We start from the raw sequence: 21,902 nt of genomic DNA, 5'->3' as shown, positions 1-21,902 counted from the left end.
GGACTGACCAGCCATGATATCAAAATTATAGTTTTAACCATGTCTTGAGGCTGTAGAGTGTGTCTTTACATTTACTTTGTTTACAAACATTGGAGTAAAACGAGCATCTATTTTGGGTTCTGATGGGGTATGACCGTTGAACTAAACTCATGAGGCATTTAGAAGTTATATTCTTCAATAATCAATAGGTACATATCATTAAGTTATAAGTACAAAAATGTATGTAGCAACTGTAGATTGACCCGGTAAGCTGACCCTAGCGCTCTGCCTACAGACTACTTCCACCCAGAGCCTGCGCTAAGAAGACTTACCCCAGCTATTCATCATGCTTTTTTCACTCTTTTAGGGCACACCAGGAGAGGCAGGCTTCCTTGGGTCCCCGGGCACTAATGGCCTACCTGGGTTCAAAGGTCCCAAGGTAAGGGCATCAGCATGCACCAACAAAGACTTCAGGTCTCAATGAATCTTTCCTTGATTCCTTGCACCCTCTTTCCTTGCTTCTTTCTCAAAAAGCATTAGACAAGAAGGTCTGAGGGGAGGGGCCTTTGACTTTCTCCAATACGGTTGAGAAGGAGACAAGGAGATAGGATGCAAAGAATCACAGAAAGACGAATTGAGATTGAGCCCAAATCTCAGCTAACATAACAGTGTTATTGCCTGTAGGGGGGCCTTTTGGCTTAATGAGGCAGTGTGCGGCTCTAAAGACATGATTTATGAATGATTTATGGTTCTCGGTATCAGGGAGCTTGTTCATGTGCCTGTTTTGCAGTAAGCGCTGATGTCTTTTTGCATAATGCATATTTCATTCCTCTTACGTGTTGTCATTCACACACACTGAGAGCTTGTCCTTCAGACTGTATGCAGGCACGCCCAGACGCCTACTCGTTGGTTATTACAGCCATATGTTATACACTGTTTTTCAGGGAGAAACTGGAGAGGCGGGTCCCAGAGGAAGTCAGGTATTGTCATCTTCTCTCTTGTCTGTCTCTGACACAGGGGGTGGTTCAGTTCATTGTCATTTATTCTTGTCATAGTGACATTTAGTTATTGGGTTGATGGATGGTTGTTTGCAGTGACCTATAGAGCTCGCCATACACAGCACATAAAATAAGGACAAGTGATTGTCTTATTATCCAAACAATCAAGTTCATACTTAGAACCATGTACTCTACTGTACTTAGAACCCTATGCTGCATTTGCAACACTCCTTAGTGGCGCTGTGGTTGGGAGTTCAATCCCCGGCCGAGTCATACCAAAGATAAAAAATGGTACCCAATGCGTCTCTGCTTGGCACTCAGCATTAAGGAGATAAAGTAGATTGGGGCTAAGGCTCTGCGATAGACTAGAGTCCTGTCCAGGTTGTGTACTACATAAAGCTGCCTTACGCTACAGAAACAGGAGATTGGATCCTGCTCCTATGTGCTTAGGTAAGGCTACTTTCTTTACCCTGTAGGCTCCTTAGAACCCTATACTGCGCATAGAGTCCTACACTATATTTAGAGCACTGTACTGTACATACTCATATCTCTCCAGGACACTGACAAGAAAATAATGAGTGTTAGTCATGTCTTAATCACGAGGAACAACGCTTTCCTGCACCGAAGTCAGTCCTCCCTTAAGGACCCTGTGCTGTGACTACAGAGTGTAGTGTCTTTGGCTCTGTGCTTTGATTTGTACTTCCTATAGCCTTACAATCACAGCAGGGTGACCGTGATAAAGGCAGACTTCAGAGCAGAGTGGTTGGAAGGGAGGGAAGAGAGGGGAGGTAGGGGAAACTCAGGTGATGTGTTTTTTAAAGGTCAATGAGACCCTTGCGTCTCTCCTTGGCTGTGAATACTAATGATGACCTTTTAGTGGCGAGTGCTCTCCTATACCCTCCTATGATGCCTCCCATCTTCCTCCCCTCTCCCATCATCCATACCCCCAACCCTGTATCTTGTTCCAGGGCGAACGAGGCACCGATGGGGCCCTTGGGAACCCCGGCTTACCAGTGAGTGCAGTTACATGACCAGGGCACTGGGTGGCAGTGGATATCAAATCAACTTGAACTACAAAACGTTTTTATTCCTCGGTCTTCACAGAGCCCCCCCCCCACCCACCCCCCTCCACAGATGGCGCCTCGGCCAATATCAGGCACAGTGGATTTGCCTGTCACTTTTACATAACACTATTTATGGGTAAACAATTTGTAGTCATAACTTTCCCTGTGGCCAATGCACTGGCTGTGACTCGTGTTTGATATACAACAGCATTAGGCCAACAGTATGTCGGTTTATAACAAATAAAAAAATGTACCTCTGCATCAACTGTAGTAAGTAAGACAGCAGCAAGAAAAAATATTTGTACTTTTATCAGAGCGGACTGAATGAAGAGCTTCTGAAAGAGAGCGTTTCTTTGATATACAAGCAGAACTTTTTTAACAGGCTCTTTCTCTCATTTTCCTCTCCCTTCTCTGCCAGGGTGAAGCTGGACCCAGGGGAGGCAAAGGACAGGTTTGTAGAATTACACTGCTGCATTAGCTATAATCCATTCTGCCTCATTCTACACCAGAGACCAGATCCTCTCTGAGGAACACTACTGAACACATCATACCATGAAGCCTCCGACATCACACCCGCAGGGTGAAGGTAGACATGACAGTAAACCTACTGTGAAATCCATATCACATCAGGCCCCAAATTCAACATTCACATTTTAAAAGATGCATGTCGGCATATTTACACTATGATTTCTTTGAACACCTATTCTGGAACGCTTATTCATTTTCTAGTCTCAAGGCAGATATATTGTAGGCTATAACAGACATTTTAAATGCAATCGAGCTCTGTATGCAAAGGTCCTATATACTGTGTTTAGTTATATACAGTTTGTGACCATATTTCTCCTCACGATCATCAGAAAGGCATCACGGGGGATATCGGTGTCAGAGGCACCGATGGGAAGAAAGGGGGCATGGGACACGTGGGGGCCGCTGGCCCACGGGGATCTCCCGGCGAGGACGGGTTGCCTGGGCAACCGGGAACGCCGGGCTACCCTGGGAAGCCTGTGAGTTCTCTTGAATCCTTGCCTTTCTCTAAAAGCACCCTGTCCGTTTCTCCATACCTTCGCCATCCAGACATCAACCGTCTTACCCATTTGGCCTTATCTGTGTCTTACAGGGGAAGCCTCCCTCTGACGACCACATGATGAAGCTCTGCGGCGATGTGTTGCGGAGTAAGTACCTGTCACCACCCGCCCAGTGGTAGCTATGCAGTGTCAATAACTAAAGTGCAAATTGAAGTAAGCTGGAAAGCGTGCAGCTCGTTGTTGACTCAGCAGCTTAAGACTGTAGGGATTAAACAATACACATATTGAAATGTAAATTGAGTGTAGGGATCTGACTACGCCTTAGAATCCATGTTCAATATGAATATGTATTGGTTAGAGAAGGAAGGTAAAATGGTAACATCCTTACAGCATCATATTACAGTTAATAGCAATATGTTTATCTGGTGCTATTAATATTTTAGCTGCGGTAATACGTGGGCTATTTTTCCAGGTGTACTCAAATAAAGAAGTTTAAATCATGAGACATATGAATGATTGTAAACAATGGTTCCCTTAATACCTTGATTGATTGACTGATTAACATTGATTTGATTGAACCAAATTGTGCTTGGGCCCTCCCAGATCAGCTCCCCCAGCTGCTGCAGACACTATCCCCTCTCAGCAGATGTGAGCCGTGTGAGACGGTGAAGGGACCCCCGGGACAGCCTGGAGCACCAGGACTCAAAGGTTCCTCAGGAACCCCGGGCTATCCCGGTAGAATCGGCTCACCAGGATATCCAGGAACCCCCGGCATGCAGGGGCCCCAGGGAGTCAAAGGTAACACACCTGTACAGAAACCCCAAAGACTCTACTGAGTGTTTGGTAACGCATTAATCTACAGGTTCGGATAAAGGAATTATGACATGGTAACACATGTGGAAATACAACATTACTCCCCTATAATTCACCTATGAACCACGTGCGTTTCCAGAATTATAAAGATGACTACATTTATATAATTGGTTATAAGGAGCAATAGCTGAACACCATAGCTAGTCTTGTAAAGCACTTTGCTGCTAATTCTTTTATTTCACCTTTATTTAACCAGGTAGGCCAGTTGAGAACAAGTTCTCATTTACAACTGCGACCTGGCCATGATAAAGCAAAGCAGTGCGACACAAACAACAACACAAAGTTACACATGGAATAAACAAGCGTACAGTCAATAACACAATAGAAAAAAAGTATATTTACAGTGTGTGCAAATGGCGTGAGGAGGCAAGGCAATAAATAGGCTATAGTAGCGAAGTAATTACAATTTAGCAAATGAACAATAGATGTGCGAATGATGTGCAGATGATGATGTGCAAGTAGAAATACTGGTGTGCAAAAGAGCATAAAAGTTCATTAAAACAATATGGGGATCAGGTAGGTAGATTGGATGGGCTGTGTACAGCTGCAGAGATTGGTTAGCTGCTCAGATAGCTGATGTTTAAAGTTAGTGAGGGAGGTAAGTCTCCAACTTCAGCGATTTTTGCAATTCGTTCCAGTCATTGGCAGCAGATAACTGGAATGAAAGGCGGCCAAAGGATGTTTTGACTTTGGGGATGACCAGTGAGATATACCTGCTGGAGCGCGTGCTATGGGTGGGTGTTGTTATCGTGACCAGTGAGCTGAGATAAGGCGGAGCTTTACCTTATCAAGGAGTTATAGATGACCTGGAGCCAGTGGGTCTGGCGATGAATATGTAGAGACTGCCAGCCGACGAGAGCATACAGGTCGCAATGGTGGGTAGTATATGGGGCTTTGGTGACAAACCGGATGACACTGTGATAGACTGCATTCAGTTTGCTGAGTAGAGTGTTGGAGGCTATTTTGTAAATGACATCGCCGAAGTCGAGGATCGGTAGGATAGTCAGTTTTACGAGGGTATGTTTGGCACCGTGAGTGAAGGTGTCTAGCCAGACACCTAGGTATTTGTAGTTGTCCACATATTCTAAGTCAGAACAGTCCAGAGCAGTGATGCTATTCGGGCGGGCGGGTGCGGGCAGCAATCGGTTGAAGAGCATTTAGTTTTACTAGCATTTAAGAGCAGCCACGGAAGGAGTGTTGTATGGCATTGAAGATTGTCTGGAGGTTTGTTAACACAGTGGCCAAAGAAGAGACAGATGTATACAGAATGGTGTTGTCTGCGTAGAGGTGAATCAGGGAATCACCCGCAGCAAGACCGACATCGTTGATATATACAGAGAGAAGAGTCGGCCCGACAATTGAATTAAATACAATACACTACTGTAAATATATTGCAGTTCAATGTATTTACAGCTTCATAGAAAGTGTTACCCACTTGAAGTAACAGTGGAGTATGTTATGTTAGCAGGTGAGCTAGAGTCATGTTGATTCTATACACAGTATAATGATTAGAAATCATCTTTAGGTGACACTGGACCAAGAGGACTCAAAGGCACCAAAGGAGAGGGCCGTCCAGGGTCACCAGGCCCTACTGGACAGTCAGGTAAGCTAACACAATGGCGAATTAACCATTGGGTGCTAACGACATGCTAGCTTTTGATTAGCCGTACACCCAGGGATTAGCACCTAGGGATTCAGAGATTGAAGAGGCTAAAGTGGCTAGTTAGCGGTTAATCATGACTAATTTGCCCCTTCTATCAGCGATTGGAGTCTTCTAAAAAGGTATCCTCCAGAGAGCATAAAATGCTAGCTCACTTGCTATACTGACACAAATGTTCTTCTAGAGCCTCATATCCCATCACTCCATATGAAACCATCACCATTGATTATTCTGAAACATGAAAACACACTGCTCGTTCTGTGGAGTCATATCCCCTTACAGTATTTATTCTTAATGACGGGCAGGAGTTCAGGGGCCTCGCGGATCGGATGGCATCGGACGCCCGGGCACTCAGGGGATGCCTGGGAAGTCAGGAAGTCCCGGAATGCCAGGGAAACAAGGGTCATCAGGACTACCAGGAGTTTGTGACATGTCTTCTTGCTACCAGGCCTACAACCTCAGGAATGACCCCTACAGCAAAGGGCCCAACTTCTGAGAGGAAGGGGCCCCTAGAGGGGAGGACGGGCTTCAATGTCGGGGTCAAGATGCAACGTCATACAGTACTTTAAGACAGTGATGTCCAATCTTTTCGGCAAAGGGGAGTGTTTCGCTGCAGGCTTTTGCTCCAGCCATACACTAACACACCTGAAAATGGAATAAAGGTCTGCACCCACACTGGCTCTTTGCAGATAAGATTGGACACCAATGCTTAAAAGCCATCTCCTCGTGGACACCCAGACATTTCACATATTTGTTCTAGCCCTGAACTGGCACACCTGATTCCGTTAGTAAAGGGCTTGGTGATAATTGACTAATTGAATCAGGTGTGCCAGTTTAGGGATACAACAAATATGTAAAAATACCTATGGTCCCTGAGGAGAGGGTTGGGAAACCCTGTTTTAAGGCATATGGGAGTCCACTTTGCTGTTCAGTAGAAATATTTGTCCCGATTAACTGAAACTAGGTCTACGTATATTGAGACATAGTCTTGGTTTCGTATACTGTATGTTTGTAGGTTTCAGGATAAATGATAGAAACCATATGTTTTGGACTTTTAATGGTGATTGTCCAAAGAGAATCATCATAGTCCTTGGTACTGTAACACTACCTCGTTGCTGGACACAAGGCATTACATATAAGTACACCAGTGAAAAATGTTTTGTAAAACCAGGGTATGAAACATATTTAAAAAAATGTATACCATAAGATGTTGTTGTCAAGCCCTCCATATGTAAATATTTTACAGCATGTCAAAATGTAAATATGTTGCGGGCTGAGGTAAACACAGAGTAACTGCTAATTAGTACAATAACAGGCTACCTGGATTCAACCACAGAATGTGCTACTATAGTAAGTGCCTGGTGCATTTTTACAAGACAACATTGTGAGAATTTCGGCTTAAAATGTATCCCAACTACGAAAACGGTACTGTAGATAATATATTAATTCATCTTGTACCTTTATAAACCCATACCATAAATGAAATTAAACCTCAGGAACTGCTTCAAATGTGTTTTGCATATCTTTGTTAAAACACGTTCTTTGTTTGATATAGCCAAAGGATTCATACTGCATTGTCCATACTTCATGTACATTTTTGAAATTTTACTTTAAATATCATACTATACTTTATTAAAATACTACAGTATACCTCCTGATTTAACTACAGGGGCTACATGATGTGCTGTACCTCCTGATGTAACTACAGGGGCTACATGATGTGCTATACCTCCTGATTTAACTACAGGGGCTACATGATGTGCTATACCTCCTGATTTAACTACAGGGGCTACATGATGTGCTATACCTCCTGGTTTAACTACAGGGGCTACATGATGTGCTATACCTCCTGATTTAACTACAGGGGCTACATGATGTGCTATACCTCCTGATTTAACTACAGGGGCTACATGATGTGCTATACCTCCTGATTTAACTACAGGGGCTACATGATGTGCTATACCTCCTGATTTAACTACAGGGGCTACATGATGTGCTATACCTCCTGGTTTAACTACAGGGGCTACATGATGTGCTGTACCTCCTGATGTAACTACAGGGGCTACATGATGTGCTATACCTCCTGATTTAACTACAGGGGCTACATGATGTGCTATACCTCCTGGTTTAACTACAGGGGCTACATGATGTGCTATACCTCCTGGTTTAACTACAGGGGCTACATGATGTGCTATACCTCCTGGTTTAACTACAGGGGCTACATGATGTGCCATGGGAGATGACAGATGCTGACATGTGTATGAATGGTTAAGCTGTTTTGGTGTTGTTTTTTCACATTTAAAATATTGTAATATATTTTCAGATGCTTTTATGTATTTTATGATATCCAAGTTTCCATCTTTTACATCAACTGTTATGTGTTTATATGGTTGGACTGTACTGTATATGGGTGATTCTGCATGATTGGTGCAAAAAAACATCTAAGTATCCAAACTTAGGACATGTATTTACTTCATGATATGTTCTCATACAATCCAAGGCTATAACAAACATACAGTTACATTTAATATAGTACAAAGTCATTGTTTATACAGCTAATCATATTCAGAGGTGGCTGTCCCAAATCTTGACTCCTAAACTTCATGTTTGAAAATAAAGCAAATTGTGATTTTTGTAATTTTTTAAACACTTATTTCAATAGAACATCTTGAGTTGTTCTATTACTACATTCAAAGATACTGATTTAATTAGTAGTTTTGTTTATTTTTAAACGTCTTTAAAAAAAGAAATGCTTTTGATGTCACTACTGAAACACTCACAATAAAAGACTAGAATGAATTTGTCTTAAGCCAGGGTTTCCAAAACTTGGTCCTGAGGCCCCCCCTGGGTGCACTTTTTTTTTCCCCCTAGCACTACACATCTGATTCAAATAATCAAAGCCTGATGATGAGTTGGTTATTTGAATCAGCTGTGTAGTGCTAGAGCAAAAAACTAAAAACTAAACCCCAGAATTGAGTTTGGGAAACACTGCCTTAAGCCACAACCCTACAAATATCACCAGGTGATGGGATTGTACCCCTCTTGCATAGCCACATGGTGAGTAGTATGTCTGCAAACATTTTGAAGAAAATTAGTTAGCAAGTTGGTAAATCTTCATATATTTTTTACAAGGTGTCACGACCGAAATATCAATAAATATGTGAAGCAAGGATTTTTCTTTATTTTTTTTGTTACTATTTTCTACATGGTAGAATAATATGGAACACATAAGGAATCATGTAGTAACCAAAAAAGTGTCAAACAAATCAAAATATATTTGAGATTTTTCAAAGTAGCAACCCTTTGCCTTGGTATGCAATCTGGTTTCCGCTCAGGTTATGGATGTGTCACTGCAACCTAAAAGGTCCTCAATGATTTCACCATTGCCCTTGATTCTAAGCGATGTTGTGCTGCTATTTTTATTGACTTGGCCAAAGCTTTTGATACGGTAGACCATTCCATTCTTGTGGGCTAAGGAGTGTTGGTGTCTCTGAGGTGTATAAAGTCAGTGTATAAAGTCAGAACATTTGCTGTCTCAGCCACTGCCTGTCACCAAGGGTGTACCCCAAGGCTCGATCCTAGGCTCCACACTCTTCTCAATTGACATCAACAACATAGCTCAGGCAGTAGGAAGCTCTCATCAATTTAGATGCAGATAATACAGTCTTATACTTAATTGGCTCCTCCCCGGATTTTGTTTCTTAGTGTCCAACAAGTTTTCTCTGCCCTTAACCTTGTTTTGAACACCTCCAAAACATAGGTCATCTAGACTTGGTTCCCTCTATCGTAATCGCTCCTCTTTCACCCCAGCTGCCAAAGTTTGCAGACATAAAGGCCACAGACAAATTCCTTTGTCCTGTTACTATGGAGAACCAGCCTCAGAACATTAAACATGAAATAAAGGGACTTTGGAACAATGGTTTCCGTCAGCCACAATGGTGGTATGACGATAGATGGAATATGAAAATGTATGTCATTTTTGTTTTGTTATTAAAGGTACACCCAGGGATGACGTTATTACGAAAACATTGTAATGTGAAGAGTTTTCCTCGTAGATGTTTGATGTTTATATATTGTACAGGTGTATGGAAAATATCCAAATCAAAGAGAATGTTTTGGGGAAGATAAAATGTTAAGTTAGTTGTCTAAAATTGGATTTGAATATTATCTAGACCTTGCCTCATTAACTTGGTACGCCCAGAGAATTGCCCTAAAGGCGGTTACGCCCACTTCTGAGCCAAGGGTATAAAACCTGTGAGTATAGAATTTACAGGAGGACTACGTGACCCCAGCTGCAGCAAGGTCTAAATAGTCAACGAACCCAGAACGCAACGCAAGTTTGAGGACAAAGAAATCCTTTTCTACCCAAGCTACGGATGAGTAGCTGTGTCTAAGCGGGTGAATTCAAGTCAAACCACCTAGCCTCCATCTCCCATCGAATCGTGGTATCTAAAGGGTTTCATTCCTATGCTGTGAGCTCTGAGCTACAGAGCTGTCTGTCCTCAGAAGACCCCTTCCAGAGCAAACGGTGAGGGAACAGACTCCTCAGCCAAAAAGGACACTGACATCGGGAGGACGAGCAGGGAGGTGCGCAGGAGAAGTGCGTCATCGAACAGCTGAACGGTCCACGCAGAGAATCCTCGGAGATCATCCCCACGTAATTACATCATTATATTCTGACCCATAAGAGCAGCAGTTTGGGGCAAGGCTAGGGTTAGAATAGCATAGCTGACAAATTCACCCAAATGTATATTTCTCTTGTGTACTTTCTTTTTTTCTCTCTCTTTTGAAATCCCCATTGCGGGTAACACGCGCCATAGTGTGTTGGCCCATTATACTAAGTTCTAATCAATAGCCTATAATGTGTTTTGTCTATGTGTATCTTTTATCATAATTTTAGCTTTTTAGTAAATAAATATTCAACTAAGATTGGTGTGGTACGAATTCATTGGTGAGACCCGGGTCCGTGCAGATTCACGGGCTATACGACGTTCAGAATGAGATTGGTAGAGGCAACTGGTTAATTAGCGGCTGTTGTAAAATCGATATTCTGATATTCTTTGAGTTAATTTGGGAAATAGAAACTCAATAAAAACTAGTTTTCCCATGGTGCCCCAGGTTAATGAGTTAATAATTGCTTGATTCAGTTAATCACGCAATTAGAAACTTGTAATCATTCGATGAGCAACAGTCATCACATTAACTAATACAACGTCACGACATAAGGAATTCAAGTAAATACAGTTGTGGACAAAATATATTGCCACACTTGCACTTTTCTTAAATAATTCCACATTTCTTCTAAAATAAGTTGAAATTGAAAACCTTTGGTCTCCACACTATGTTATTACATTTTCAACATTGCAGAATTAGTTTAATCTAGAAAATAAAGACAAATGACATTGACATAATTTTTTGGCACCCCAGAGCTAGTACTTGGTTGCACAGCCTTTGGCCAAGATAACTACTGACAAATGCTTCATGTAGCATTAATGAGCTTGCTGCACCTTTTTTACTGGCAATTTGGCCCACTCTTCAGCAGCAAACCCTTTGAGGGGTGGATGTGATTCAGATCTTCTTTGGCCACTCCAGAACAGTCCAGCGTTTCTTCTTGCACTATTTCTGGGTGCTTTTTGATTTGTGTTTGGGGTTTCCTGCTGGAAGACCCACAACCTTCAATGGAGACCAGTGGAGGGTGGTGAGGGTCGAAAGGCTCATAATTATGGCCGGAACGGAGCAAATGGAATGTCATCAAACACTTGGAAACCATGTGTTTGATGTATTTGATACCATTCCACTGATACCGTTCCAGTCATTACCAATCAATAAATCAATTAAATGTATTTATAAAGCCCTTCTTATATCAGCTGATGTCACAAAGTTCTGTACAGAAACCTAGCCTAAAACCCCAAACAGCAAGCAATGCAGGTGTAGAAGCACGGTGGCTAGGAAATACTCCCCAGAAAGGCCAGAACCTAGGAAGAAACCTAGAGAGGAACCAGGCTATGAGGGGTGGCCAGTCCTCTTCTGGCTGTGCCGGGTGGCGATTATAACAGAACATGGCCAAGATGTTCAAATGTTCATAGATGACCAGCAGGGTCAAATAATAATAATCACAGTGGTTGTCGATGGTGCAACAGGTCAGCACCTCAGGTGTAAATATCATTTGGCTTTTCATAGCCGATCATTCAGAGTATCTCTACCGCTCCTGCTGTCTCTAGAGAGTTGAAAACAGCAGGTCTGGGACAGGTAGCACGTCCGGTGAACAGTTCAGGATTCCATGCCGCTGGCAGAACAGTTGAAACTGGAGCAGCAGCACGACCAGGTGGTATGAGGACAGCAAGGAGTCATCAGGCCAGGTAGTCCGGAGGCATGGTCCTAGGGCTTAGGTCCTCCGAGAGAAAGAAAGAGAGAACGAAAGAGAGAATTAGAGAGAGTATACATAAATTCACACAGGACACCGGATAAGACAGGAGAAATACTCCAGATATAACAGACTGACCCTAGCCCCCCGACACAAACTACTGCAACATAAATACTGGAGGCTGAGACAGGAGGGGTCGGGAGACACTGTGGCCTCGTCCGGCGATACCCCCGGACAGGGCCAAACAGGCAGGATATAACCTCACCCACTTTGCCAAAGCACAGCCCCCACACCACTAGAGGGATATCTTCAACCACCAACTTACCATCCTGAGACAAGGCCGAGTATAGCCCACAAAGATCTCCGCCATGGCACAACCCAAGAGGGGGCGCCAACCCCGACAGGAAGATCACGTCAGTGACTCAACCCACTCAAGTGACGCACCCCTCTTAGGGACGGCATGGAAGAGCACCAGTAAGACAGTGACTCAGCCCCTGTAATAGGGTTAGAGGCAGAGAATCCCAGTGGAGAGAGGGGAACCGGCCAGGCAGAGACAGCAAGGGTGGTTCGTTGCTCCAGTGCCTTTCCGTTCACCTTCACACTCGGGGCGGCAGGGTAGCCTAGTGGTTAGAGCGTTGGACTAGTAACCGGAAGGTTGTGAGTTCAAACCCCCGAGCTGACAAGGTACAAATCTGTCGTTCTGCCCCTGAACAGGCAGTTAACCCACTGTTCCCAGGCCGTCATTGAAAATAAGAATTTGTTCTTAACTGACTTGCCTGGTTAAATAAAGGTAAAATAAACACTCCTGGGCCAGACGACACTCAATCATAGGACCTACTGAAGAGAGGTTGAGACAGAGTCTGCGTCTCTCACATGGATAGGCAGACCATTCCATAAAAATTGAGCTCTAGAGGAGAAAGCCCTGCCTCCAGCTGTTTGCTTAGAAATTCTAGGGACAGTAAGGAGGCCTGCGTCTTGTGACCGTAGCGTATGCATAGGTATGTATGGCAGGACCAAATCGGAAAGATAGGTAGGAGCAAGCCTATGTACTGCTTTGTAGGTTAGCAGTAAAACCTTGAAATCAGCCACAAATATCACCAGACTATGGAGACCGATACTGTGTGTGTGTGTGTGTGTGTGTGTGTGTGTGTGTGTGTGTGTGTGTGTGTGTGTGTGTGACCATCTGCTAGCCTGCTTTATTACATGCCAGTTTCCCGTCAGTTCTCTGTACTCTCACAACCAAAAGTATACTACATGACCAAAAGTATGTTGACACCTGCTCATCGAACATCTCATTCCAAAATTCAGGGGCGTTGATATGGAGTTGGTCCCCCCTTTGCTGCTATAACAGCCTCCATTCTTCTTGTTAGGTTAGATTACTCGTTGGTTATTACTGAATTGTTGGAACTAGAAGCACAAGCATTTCGCTACACTCGCATTAACATCTGCTAACCATGTGTATGTGACAAATACATTTGATTTGATTTGGGAAGGCTTTCCACTAGATGTTGGAACATTGCTGCAGGGATTTGCTTCCATTCAGCCACAAAAGCATTAGCGAGGTCGGGCACTGATGTTGGGCGATTAGGCCTGGCTCGCAGTCGGCATTCCAATTAATCTCAAAGTTGTTCGATGGGGTTGAGGTCAGGGCTCTGTGCAGGCCAGTCAAGTTCTTCCACACCGATCTCGACAAACCATTTCTGTATGGACCTCACTTTGTGCACAGGCGAATCAGGGCCTTCCGCAAACTGTTGCCACAAAGTTGGAAGCACAGAATTGTATAGAATGTCATTGTAAGCTGTAGCGTTAACATTTCCCTTCACCGGAACTAAGGGGCCTAGCCCGAACCATGAAAAACAGCGCCAGCCCATTATTCCTCTTCCACCAAACTTTACAGTTGTCACTATGCATTTTGGCAGGTTCTCCTGGCATCCGCAATCAGATTCGTCCGTCGGACTGCCACATGGTGAAGCGTGATTCATCATTCCAGAGAACGCGTTTTCACTGCTCCAGAGTCCAATGGCGGCCAGCTTTACCCCACTCCAGCCAACACTTGCCATTGCGTATGGTGATCTTAGGCTTGTGTGCGGCTGCTCGGCCATGGAAACTAATTTCATGTAGCTACCGATGAACAGTTCTTGTGCTGACGTTGCTTCCTGAGGAAGTTTAGAACTCGGTAGTCAGTATTGCAACACTAGGCGCTTCAGCACTCGGTGGTCCCGTTCTTGAGCTTGTGTTGCCTACCACTTTGCGGCTGAGCTGTTGTTGCTCCTAGACGTTTTCACTTCACAATAACAGCACTTACAGTTGACCGGGGCAGCTCTAGCAGGGCAGAAAGTTGATGAACTAACTTGTTGGAAAGGTGGCATCCTATGACGGTGCCACGTTGAAAGTCACTGAGCTCTTCAGTAAAGCCGCTCTACAACCAATGTTTGTCTACGGACTTTGCATGGCTGTGCGCTCAATTTTATACACCCGTCAGAATCCAATAATTTTAAGGGGTGTCCATGTAGTGTATTTTGTGTTCTTTTTTAGCTCCTAGATTTCACTCTAGCACGTTCTCCCCAATTAAGGTGCCACCAACCTCCTTTGACGGAGACACAGTTTTTGGACACTAGGTTGAACATTGACTTCAAAACACCTTGATAATCTACTTCATTTAAATATGATTCCCCCCCCCCCCCATGATTTTTCATGATTTCATGATGTGTTCCACAAGTACCAGGCAGCAAAAGGGTGTTATTTTCACTGAATGATTAGTTTGGTCGTCGGTAATGCTGTGGGGTTGCTTTGCTGTCTCTGGTAATGGGGGCCTTGAACGTGTGCAAGACATCATGAAATCAGCAGATAATCAAGTTTTTTGGGGATGTAATGCTCAACCCAATGTCCAAAAATTGGGTCTCTGTTGAATGTTGTTGGTCTTCCAGCAGGACAACAACCCCAGACACACGTCAAAAGCACCCTGGAATGGTTCAAGAAGAAGCACTGGACTGTTCTAGAGTGGCCAGTGAAGAGTCCAGATCTGAATCACATCCATAACCTATGGCAAGAACTGAAAACAGCAGTTGGTAGAGGGCACCCCTCAAACATTGAAGAATTAGAGCAGTTTGCTGCTGAAAAGTGGGCCAAATTACTATCTACAGATGTGCAGCAAGCACATTGATGGCTAAAATAAGCATTTGTAGGGAGTTATCTTGGCCAAAGGTTGGCAATAATTTTGTCCATGCCATTTGCCTTTATTTTGTTAATAGAAATTGTAAGCTTAAGCTTACAAAAATAAAGTTGGTTCTGCAATGTTAAAAATTCATTAACAAGGTGTGGATACCAAATGTTTTCTTCAATTTCAACTGATTTTAGAAGAAATAGAGAACTTGTTTTGTAAAGTACAAGGGTGCAAATATATTTGTAGGGTATATATATATCCACCTGACATATGTTGGAAGACGTGTGCTGAAAGTAGGATACATGGGACACACACAATGATTTTTTTTCCCAACCCCCAATATGCTGAATAGAATAGAAAGATAAAATCTAAAGGCGAGATGACAAAGGTCTGATTCAGAGGGTGTTATGCATCACACCCGGCTGACACACATGCATACACACACACACACTTACCTCCCCTGTGTATTTCCTAACCTAGGCTGAGTCTTACTTGAAGACAAAGAAACTTTTACATTTACTTGCTGCAAGCAAACAAGCCAGCCAAACGTTTTGGGTAAGTCAGCTAAAATGTATATTTTCCTCTCTCAATTTCTGCTGATTTAAATAAGTTGTTTACTGTGAGAGCTGGCAATGTTTTGACAGGTTGAGAGTAAACACACCAAGCAATGGAAATGGACATGAACTCCTCGTTTGGGGAGACAACAGCGGGCTACGCAGACTACAGCTCAGAGACTGACGCTCCGCTCTGCAACAGAGAAACGAACCACAACTTTGGGGTCAAACTCTCCACCTTCTACCTGCTGATTTTCACACTGAGTGTGGTGGGAAACAGCTTGGTCCTCTATATCATCTGCAAGTTCGAGAAACTCAACACGGTGGGGAACATCTTCCTCCTCAACCTGGTGGTGTCGGACCTGGTCTTCATGTCCAGTCTGCCCTTCTGGGCCGTATACCACCACAAGTCCAGCTGGATCTTCGGCCGGGTCTGGTGTAAGATTGTGGGCAGCGCCTACTTCCTGGGTTTCTACAGCTCGATCCTGTTCCTCACCCTAATGACCTTTGACCGGTACCTGGCAGTGGTCTACGCCGTGCCGTCCACCAGGCTACGTCGGAGGAGCTACGCCCTCGCCTCATCCGCCGCTGTGTGGGGCATCAGCCTCCTGGCGTGTATCAAGCCGTTTCTACTCTATGACCAGGCCGAGCATTACTACCAGGGGTTGGTGTGTGAGGAGGTTGGTACCCCAGAATCGATTGTCTCTGAGGAATTGGAGCTGTCGGGGCCATATCTCCAGTTAGGTTTATTTTTCCTATTTCCTCTCATTGTTGTTTTTTACTGCTACGTTAGGATTGCCGTGACGGTCATCTCCTCCAGGATGACCAACAAGTACAGGACGGTGAGACTCATATTTGTCATAGTACTGCTGTTCTTTGCATGCTGGACTCCTTATAATGTGGTGGTGATGCTTCAAGCAGCTGAAGTCGACTGTGTGAAACTCCGTAAGCTTGACTATGCGCTGCATGTTACTCGTATGGTCACATATCTGTACTTCTGTATCAATCCTGCCTTCTACACCTTTGTGGGGAGAAAATTCCAGAACCACTTCCGGATTCTGCTGCAGAAACATATGCCGTGTTTAAAGAACCATGTCTCAATCAATGGTAGCCGGACACTGTCACATATTAGAAACCCTCAAGTGGGCATAACTAGTCAAACAGATGTTCTGGTATGATATAGGAGCCCTGTGGCACAGGAATGCACATTCATTCATGTCTAGGAGTCTCATATTAGTTAATGAACCTTGAAAAATGTATGTTGCTATTCACCACTGTGCCTCTGCCTCTGCATTGCTTGCTCTTTGGGGTTTTAGGCTGGATATCTGTAAAGCTCTTTGTGACAACTGCTGATGTAAAAAGGGCTTCCTAAAATACATTTGGTTGATTGATTGAAAATAAATGTGTTTATACAATGTTAATTGTAGATGTGAGTTACCCCCTTACTATGTAAAGTGTTTGAATGCTTCGGTTGGTAGAAAGACACTCTATAAATCCAATCCATCATTAATGCCCATTATTGTACAATTTCAATAAAATGTTATCAATAACTTGGAGACAAGTTGTGAAAGGACAAGTTAAGAAATGACTTAATGTGTCATAACAATGTGCAAGTCATTCTTTTCTATGTTTACTCTCAGTCAAATGTTTACATTTTGCCTCTGGCTAACATTATCGGGCAATGTAACACATTGCTGTTTGGAAATAAACATTACTCCTGACTCAATATGCAGGAGTAGCTAACTTCCTTCTTCCATTCACACCTACATGTTTGAAAAAATGGAGCGAGCATACCATGTTTCACTAATTATGTAATAATATATACCAGTTAACAGACACTTTCCTCCAAAGCAACATAGTCATGCATGCATACATTTTTGACATATAGGTTGTCCCGGGAACCAAACTCACCATCTTGGCATTGCAAGCGCGTGCTCTACCAACTGAGCTAGAGAGGACCTCTACACTGTCGGTTTAATTTATCTGATGCTACAGTTAGTTTCAACCTTTTGGGGAGATTGTGCAAAAAATTAGGACAGAATAGAAAGATAATATCTAAAGGCTAGATGACAAAGGTCTGATTCATAGGGTGTTATGCATCACACCCGGCTGACACACACGCACACACACTTACCTCCCCTGTGTATTTCCTAACCTAGGCTGAGTCTTACTTGAAGACAAAGAAACTTTTACATTTACTTGCTGCAAGCAAACAAGCCAGCCAAAAGTTTTGGGTAAGTCAGCTAAAATGTATATTTTCCTCTCTCAATTTCTGCTGATTTAAATAAGTTGTTTACTGTAAGAGCTGGCAATGTTTTGACAGGTTTTGAGTAAACACACCAAGCAATGGAAATGGACATGAACTCCTCGTTTGGGGAGACAACAGCGGGCTACGCAGACTACAGCTCAGAGACGGATGCTCAGAAGCGAACCACGACTTTGGGGTCAAAATGTATCTTCCATGAATGCCAAAGCAACATACATTATATAGAGTACAGTATGATGTTGTTTATGTGTTGTCTCCCTGTAACTTTTTAACCCCCAAAATAATTGTCCCTTGGAGGATAAATAAAGTGTATTGACTTGAATTGAAGAGTTTGTATTCAAATTGTATGTCATCCATTGTGACTGCTTTAGAATTCTATGGTACTGTAGAATTATTTAAATTCTAAGGGAATGTTGTTTTCTAAGGGAATGTTGTGTAATTCTGATTATCTAGCTAGCAATTGCTACGGTAGTTAACTACTGTGCTCTCTTCTGATTGGTTATATGTTGGTTAGTCATTGGGAGAGAACAGGAAGTAGTTGAGTTGATGCATGGCTGTAGATGTGATCAGTTCGTCATTAAATCTGCAAAAGAGTAATTGGTCTCCATCCATTGTTTGTCTACACAAACCAAGTTTATATCAGGAATCAAGGTAAGACCCAAGTGCAGACTGTGTGAAGTAACAATGTTTATTGTAACCACAGGGGCAGACAAACGACGGGTCAAGGCAGGCAGGGGTCGATAGTCCAGAGTAGGAGTAAAGGTACAGGACGGCAGGCAGGGTCAGGGACGGGCAGACTGGTCAGGCGGGCAGTATAGGGTCAGGACAGGGAAAGGTCAAAGCCAGGAGGATGAGAAAAAGAGAGGCTGGGAAAAGACAGGAGCTGACAGAACGAACGCTGGTAAGCTTGACAAACAAGACAAACTGGCAACAGACAAACTGAGAACACAGGTATGAATACCCAAAAGATAAGTGGGGAAGACAAGCACAAGGACAGGTGAAACAGATCAGGGCGCGACAGTTTCCATCTAAACGAGTAAAGTACATGTCGGATGAAAAATAGGCCTGATGAAAACAGCCAATTTGTCGGTAACCTTTCCAAATGTAGACAAAATAAAATACGCTAAAAAAAGGTGGAGTGGACACCAGAGTGGACACATTCGCAAAAACAATGTTCTGACGCAACCGTCAGTAGACTTGCAATGGAATCCCATTTAACTTGTATTTTTTTCCGGGACATGGAAACATAAAAGTTATTTTTAGATACACTACATCATCATGCACAGCCATCTAACCGCAACAGGTCAAGTTGATGAAAACACATCTCTGGTGGGAAAATGCACATCTTGTCTTTATGCTCAACTGTCCCACAGGGGACCCACTAATCCTGAAGAAGTTTTAAGTGCTTGTAAGTAAGCATTTCACGGTAAGGTCTACCTGTTGTATTCGGCACACGTGACAAATACAATTTGAGGAGAGTCTTCAATCCACCATATAAAGAACCCTTAAACTACAGTATCAAATCACTCTTACAACCAGGGAGGAAGTTGAGCAAAGAGGAGAAGAATAATTATTTGTAAACTCTGCATCGTTGGGAAGGGTTTGTAAGCAAGCATTTCATAGTAAAGTCTACACCAGTTGTGTTCGGCGCATGTGACAAATAAAAATTGTATTTGATTTGAGATAGCTGCCCACGAGGCACAGACGTCAATTCAACATTTAGTCCACGTTGATTCAACATAGTGTCATTGAAATTACGTTGTGTTTTCATCAGAAAAGTAAAAATAGCATTCCTGCACTATATGTTTAGGTAGTCCTTTCCTGCAGTCAACTGACCAAATTGCCCTTTAGTGGCTTCATGGGTGGAATTGTATTAATACTGTATGTGTCATAATTGCATATAATAATAAAATAATAAACATCATTTCTATGTCAAATGGTTGTTATATTTCTGTCTTCTGTGATGTAATAAAGTGCAATATTGAGATGCAAACTCAAAATGGAATACATTTCAACTCTTTATCTGACATGGTACAGTTGTCTTCTTTTGTTAAGCCCATAACCATGTGTGTGAGATATACTTTTGTTCCAAAGTAGATTTGTTTAAGACTACCAAGAAGTCCACTGCAATAAAAGTTTTTTTTTGGTTAAATGAATGCTACAGTCTACGCAACACACCATTATGCTTTCATTCCTTATTGTGCTGTGAATAAAAGCCATATAGTTCCTCATGAGATACTCCTATACACAAGTTTACTGTAGATACCATTTATTTGGTCAACGTTTTAGTCGAAATAACCTTTTTCTAAGACGTCACTTCAGGCAGGCATAGTTCATATAGGCAGAGAGCATATTCAATCTAATAACAGAGAGCATTTTCAGTGAGGAGATTATATGGTCTGTTGGGGTTCTTCAGTGAAAAGACAACTCATGCGTATGTGCATGAGACGTGTGCATGACATGGCTTAGTAATGTCTCAGGTCTACATTGCTGCTGTCTGTATGCAGTCTTCAGTCTGGGAGGAAGAGGACATCTAGTGGTGAAGTTAACATGAAAGGGCCTTTTAAATGATGACAATTAGAACTTAAATGTTAAAAATGTAAAATATTCTACCTACAATAGAGGTAGAGGACATGATTTCTGAATTCTAAAGCAACCCCTTGCACCTAATACAGGCACTTCATGAAGGCCTAGATCTGAAAACATTGCATTAGAATTAGGCATGCCAAAGTAGCAATAGCCTTATCCTTCCCTCTGATAGGCTGGATAGATTTCTCTGACATATTGGATGAACCTGTCTAATCCTTTTTGATCTTCAGAGGTGCATAAGAGAGGGCTAGAGAATGATTTGAAGTTCATCCTGTACACAATACACCAATTTCACTGAAATCAACTGCAATTCTTACTGTTCAGAATTCCCAAGTTTTGAGACATGAAGGTGATGAGAGAGAGTTTGTGGCAGATCTATCAATCTCCATGTATCTCTATAAAACAGGCATTTGTTTATGTTCTACAAATGAAGCCACGCTCATCAATTGCTGATGCCTGTCAGACAGCTAGCTCCTATGAGCTTTATGTCTTGTTTGCCGCGAGTGCTGTGTTATATAGCCAATGTAGTCTGTTTTAGCTTTGGCCTGCTAATGCAACATGCTAGTAGCCTCCACTATTCACATTGCCATGTCATTGCTAACTCTATGCATTTCTTTCACTTACAGTGTCTGTTAGAGAAGGATTGCAATAGGGATATTTACACTCTGACCTCAGCGCCCATCACTCTGCATTGTTGTTAATATACCTTTCGGAACAGAACTACCATTCAACCACACTTCCCACAGAATATAAGTAAATAAGTGGAGGTGTAAGCAACAACAGATGCAAACAAAAAGCCCATCCATCGAGTTTGATTAAAACCTATTCCTCTTGGCCAGGAATATAACATTTTCCTACAAGGTCATAACTTTTCTCACCGGTGAACACGCAAAAGGAGATCTCGATTCGCGTTCATGTGGTATTTCATCCTTACTTTTTAATCGAACTGTCAAGCGTCTGGTTTCCTACACTTGTGGGGAATGTGACTTAATTATGGGGTTAGGGGTGCGTGTACAATGCCCTGACTTATGATACCCCGGGGGTCTGTAATACCCTTCTTTTTTTTTAGACGGTGTATATCCAGGTTGGCTGCAGCTTTTGCTGTGTCTCTCCTCTAAGCTGTTTGGGGTCTGAGGCTTTAGATTGGGCTGGGCTTTTTAAGCAAGGCAACTGAGAAATAAGCATACACCTAAGGGTTGTTAAAGCAATTTCCTAACTGCTACCTCTCACTGACGGAGCAGTATAGTAGGTTGACTGTTATGAGACTTCACTTTGCCACGACCAAATTCAAACGACACCATCACCGGGTGATGCGTCAGACGGCACCAGCACAAGCCCAGAACTCCAAAGGAAAACCCATACAAAAC

The 21,902-nt window shown here is 42.9% G+C and overlaps 2 protein-coding genes across 3 annotated transcripts in view; both read left to right on the top strand.

Annotated features, from left to right (window-relative positions):
• The window catches only part of si:dkey-225n22.4 (collagen alpha-1(XXI) chain), a 47,849-nt gene extending 40,741 nt beyond the window's left edge, over window positions 1-7,108 (top strand). For both annotated transcript variants that reach the window (XM_021562735.2, XM_021562733.2), the window contains 9 exons: window positions 347-418; window positions 924-959; window positions 1,946-1,990; window positions 2,460-2,492; window positions 2,899-3,045; window positions 3,159-3,213; window positions 3,670-3,864; window positions 5,465-5,542; window positions 5,905-7,108. In XM_021562735.2, coding sequence (XP_021418410.2) covers window positions 347-418; window positions 924-959; window positions 1,946-1,990; window positions 2,460-2,492; window positions 2,899-3,045; window positions 3,159-3,213; window positions 3,670-3,864; window positions 5,465-5,542; window positions 5,905-6,095 — 852 coding nt within the window. In that variant the 3' untranslated portion in view covers window positions 6,096-7,108. The remainder of the gene's footprint in view (window positions 1-346; window positions 419-923; window positions 960-1,945; window positions 1,991-2,459; window positions 2,493-2,898; window positions 3,046-3,158; window positions 3,214-3,669; window positions 3,865-5,464; window positions 5,543-5,904) is intronic.
• Window positions 7,109-15,782: 8,674 nt separating this feature from the next.
• Window positions 15,783-16,912, top strand: LOC110490829 (C-C chemokine receptor type 3). The gene has a single exon (XM_036945575.1). The coding sequence runs from the start codon at window positions 15,794-15,796 to the stop codon at window positions 16,856-16,858; it is 1,065 nt and encodes a 354-aa protein (XP_036801470.1). The 5' UTR covers window positions 15,783-15,793; the 3' UTR covers window positions 16,859-16,912.
• The last annotated feature ends 4,990 nt before the right edge of the window (window positions 16,913-21,902 follow it).

The sequence above is a fragment of the Oncorhynchus mykiss genome, chromosome 15, assembly GCF_013265735.2.
Source record: "Oncorhynchus mykiss isolate Arlee chromosome 15, USDA_OmykA_1.1, whole genome shotgun sequence".
Taxonomy (NCBI): domain Eukaryota; kingdom Metazoa; phylum Chordata; class Actinopteri; order Salmoniformes; family Salmonidae; genus Oncorhynchus; species Oncorhynchus mykiss.
Note: the sequence above shows the minus strand (reverse complement) of the source record. Positions and strands in the feature narration are given on the sequence as shown.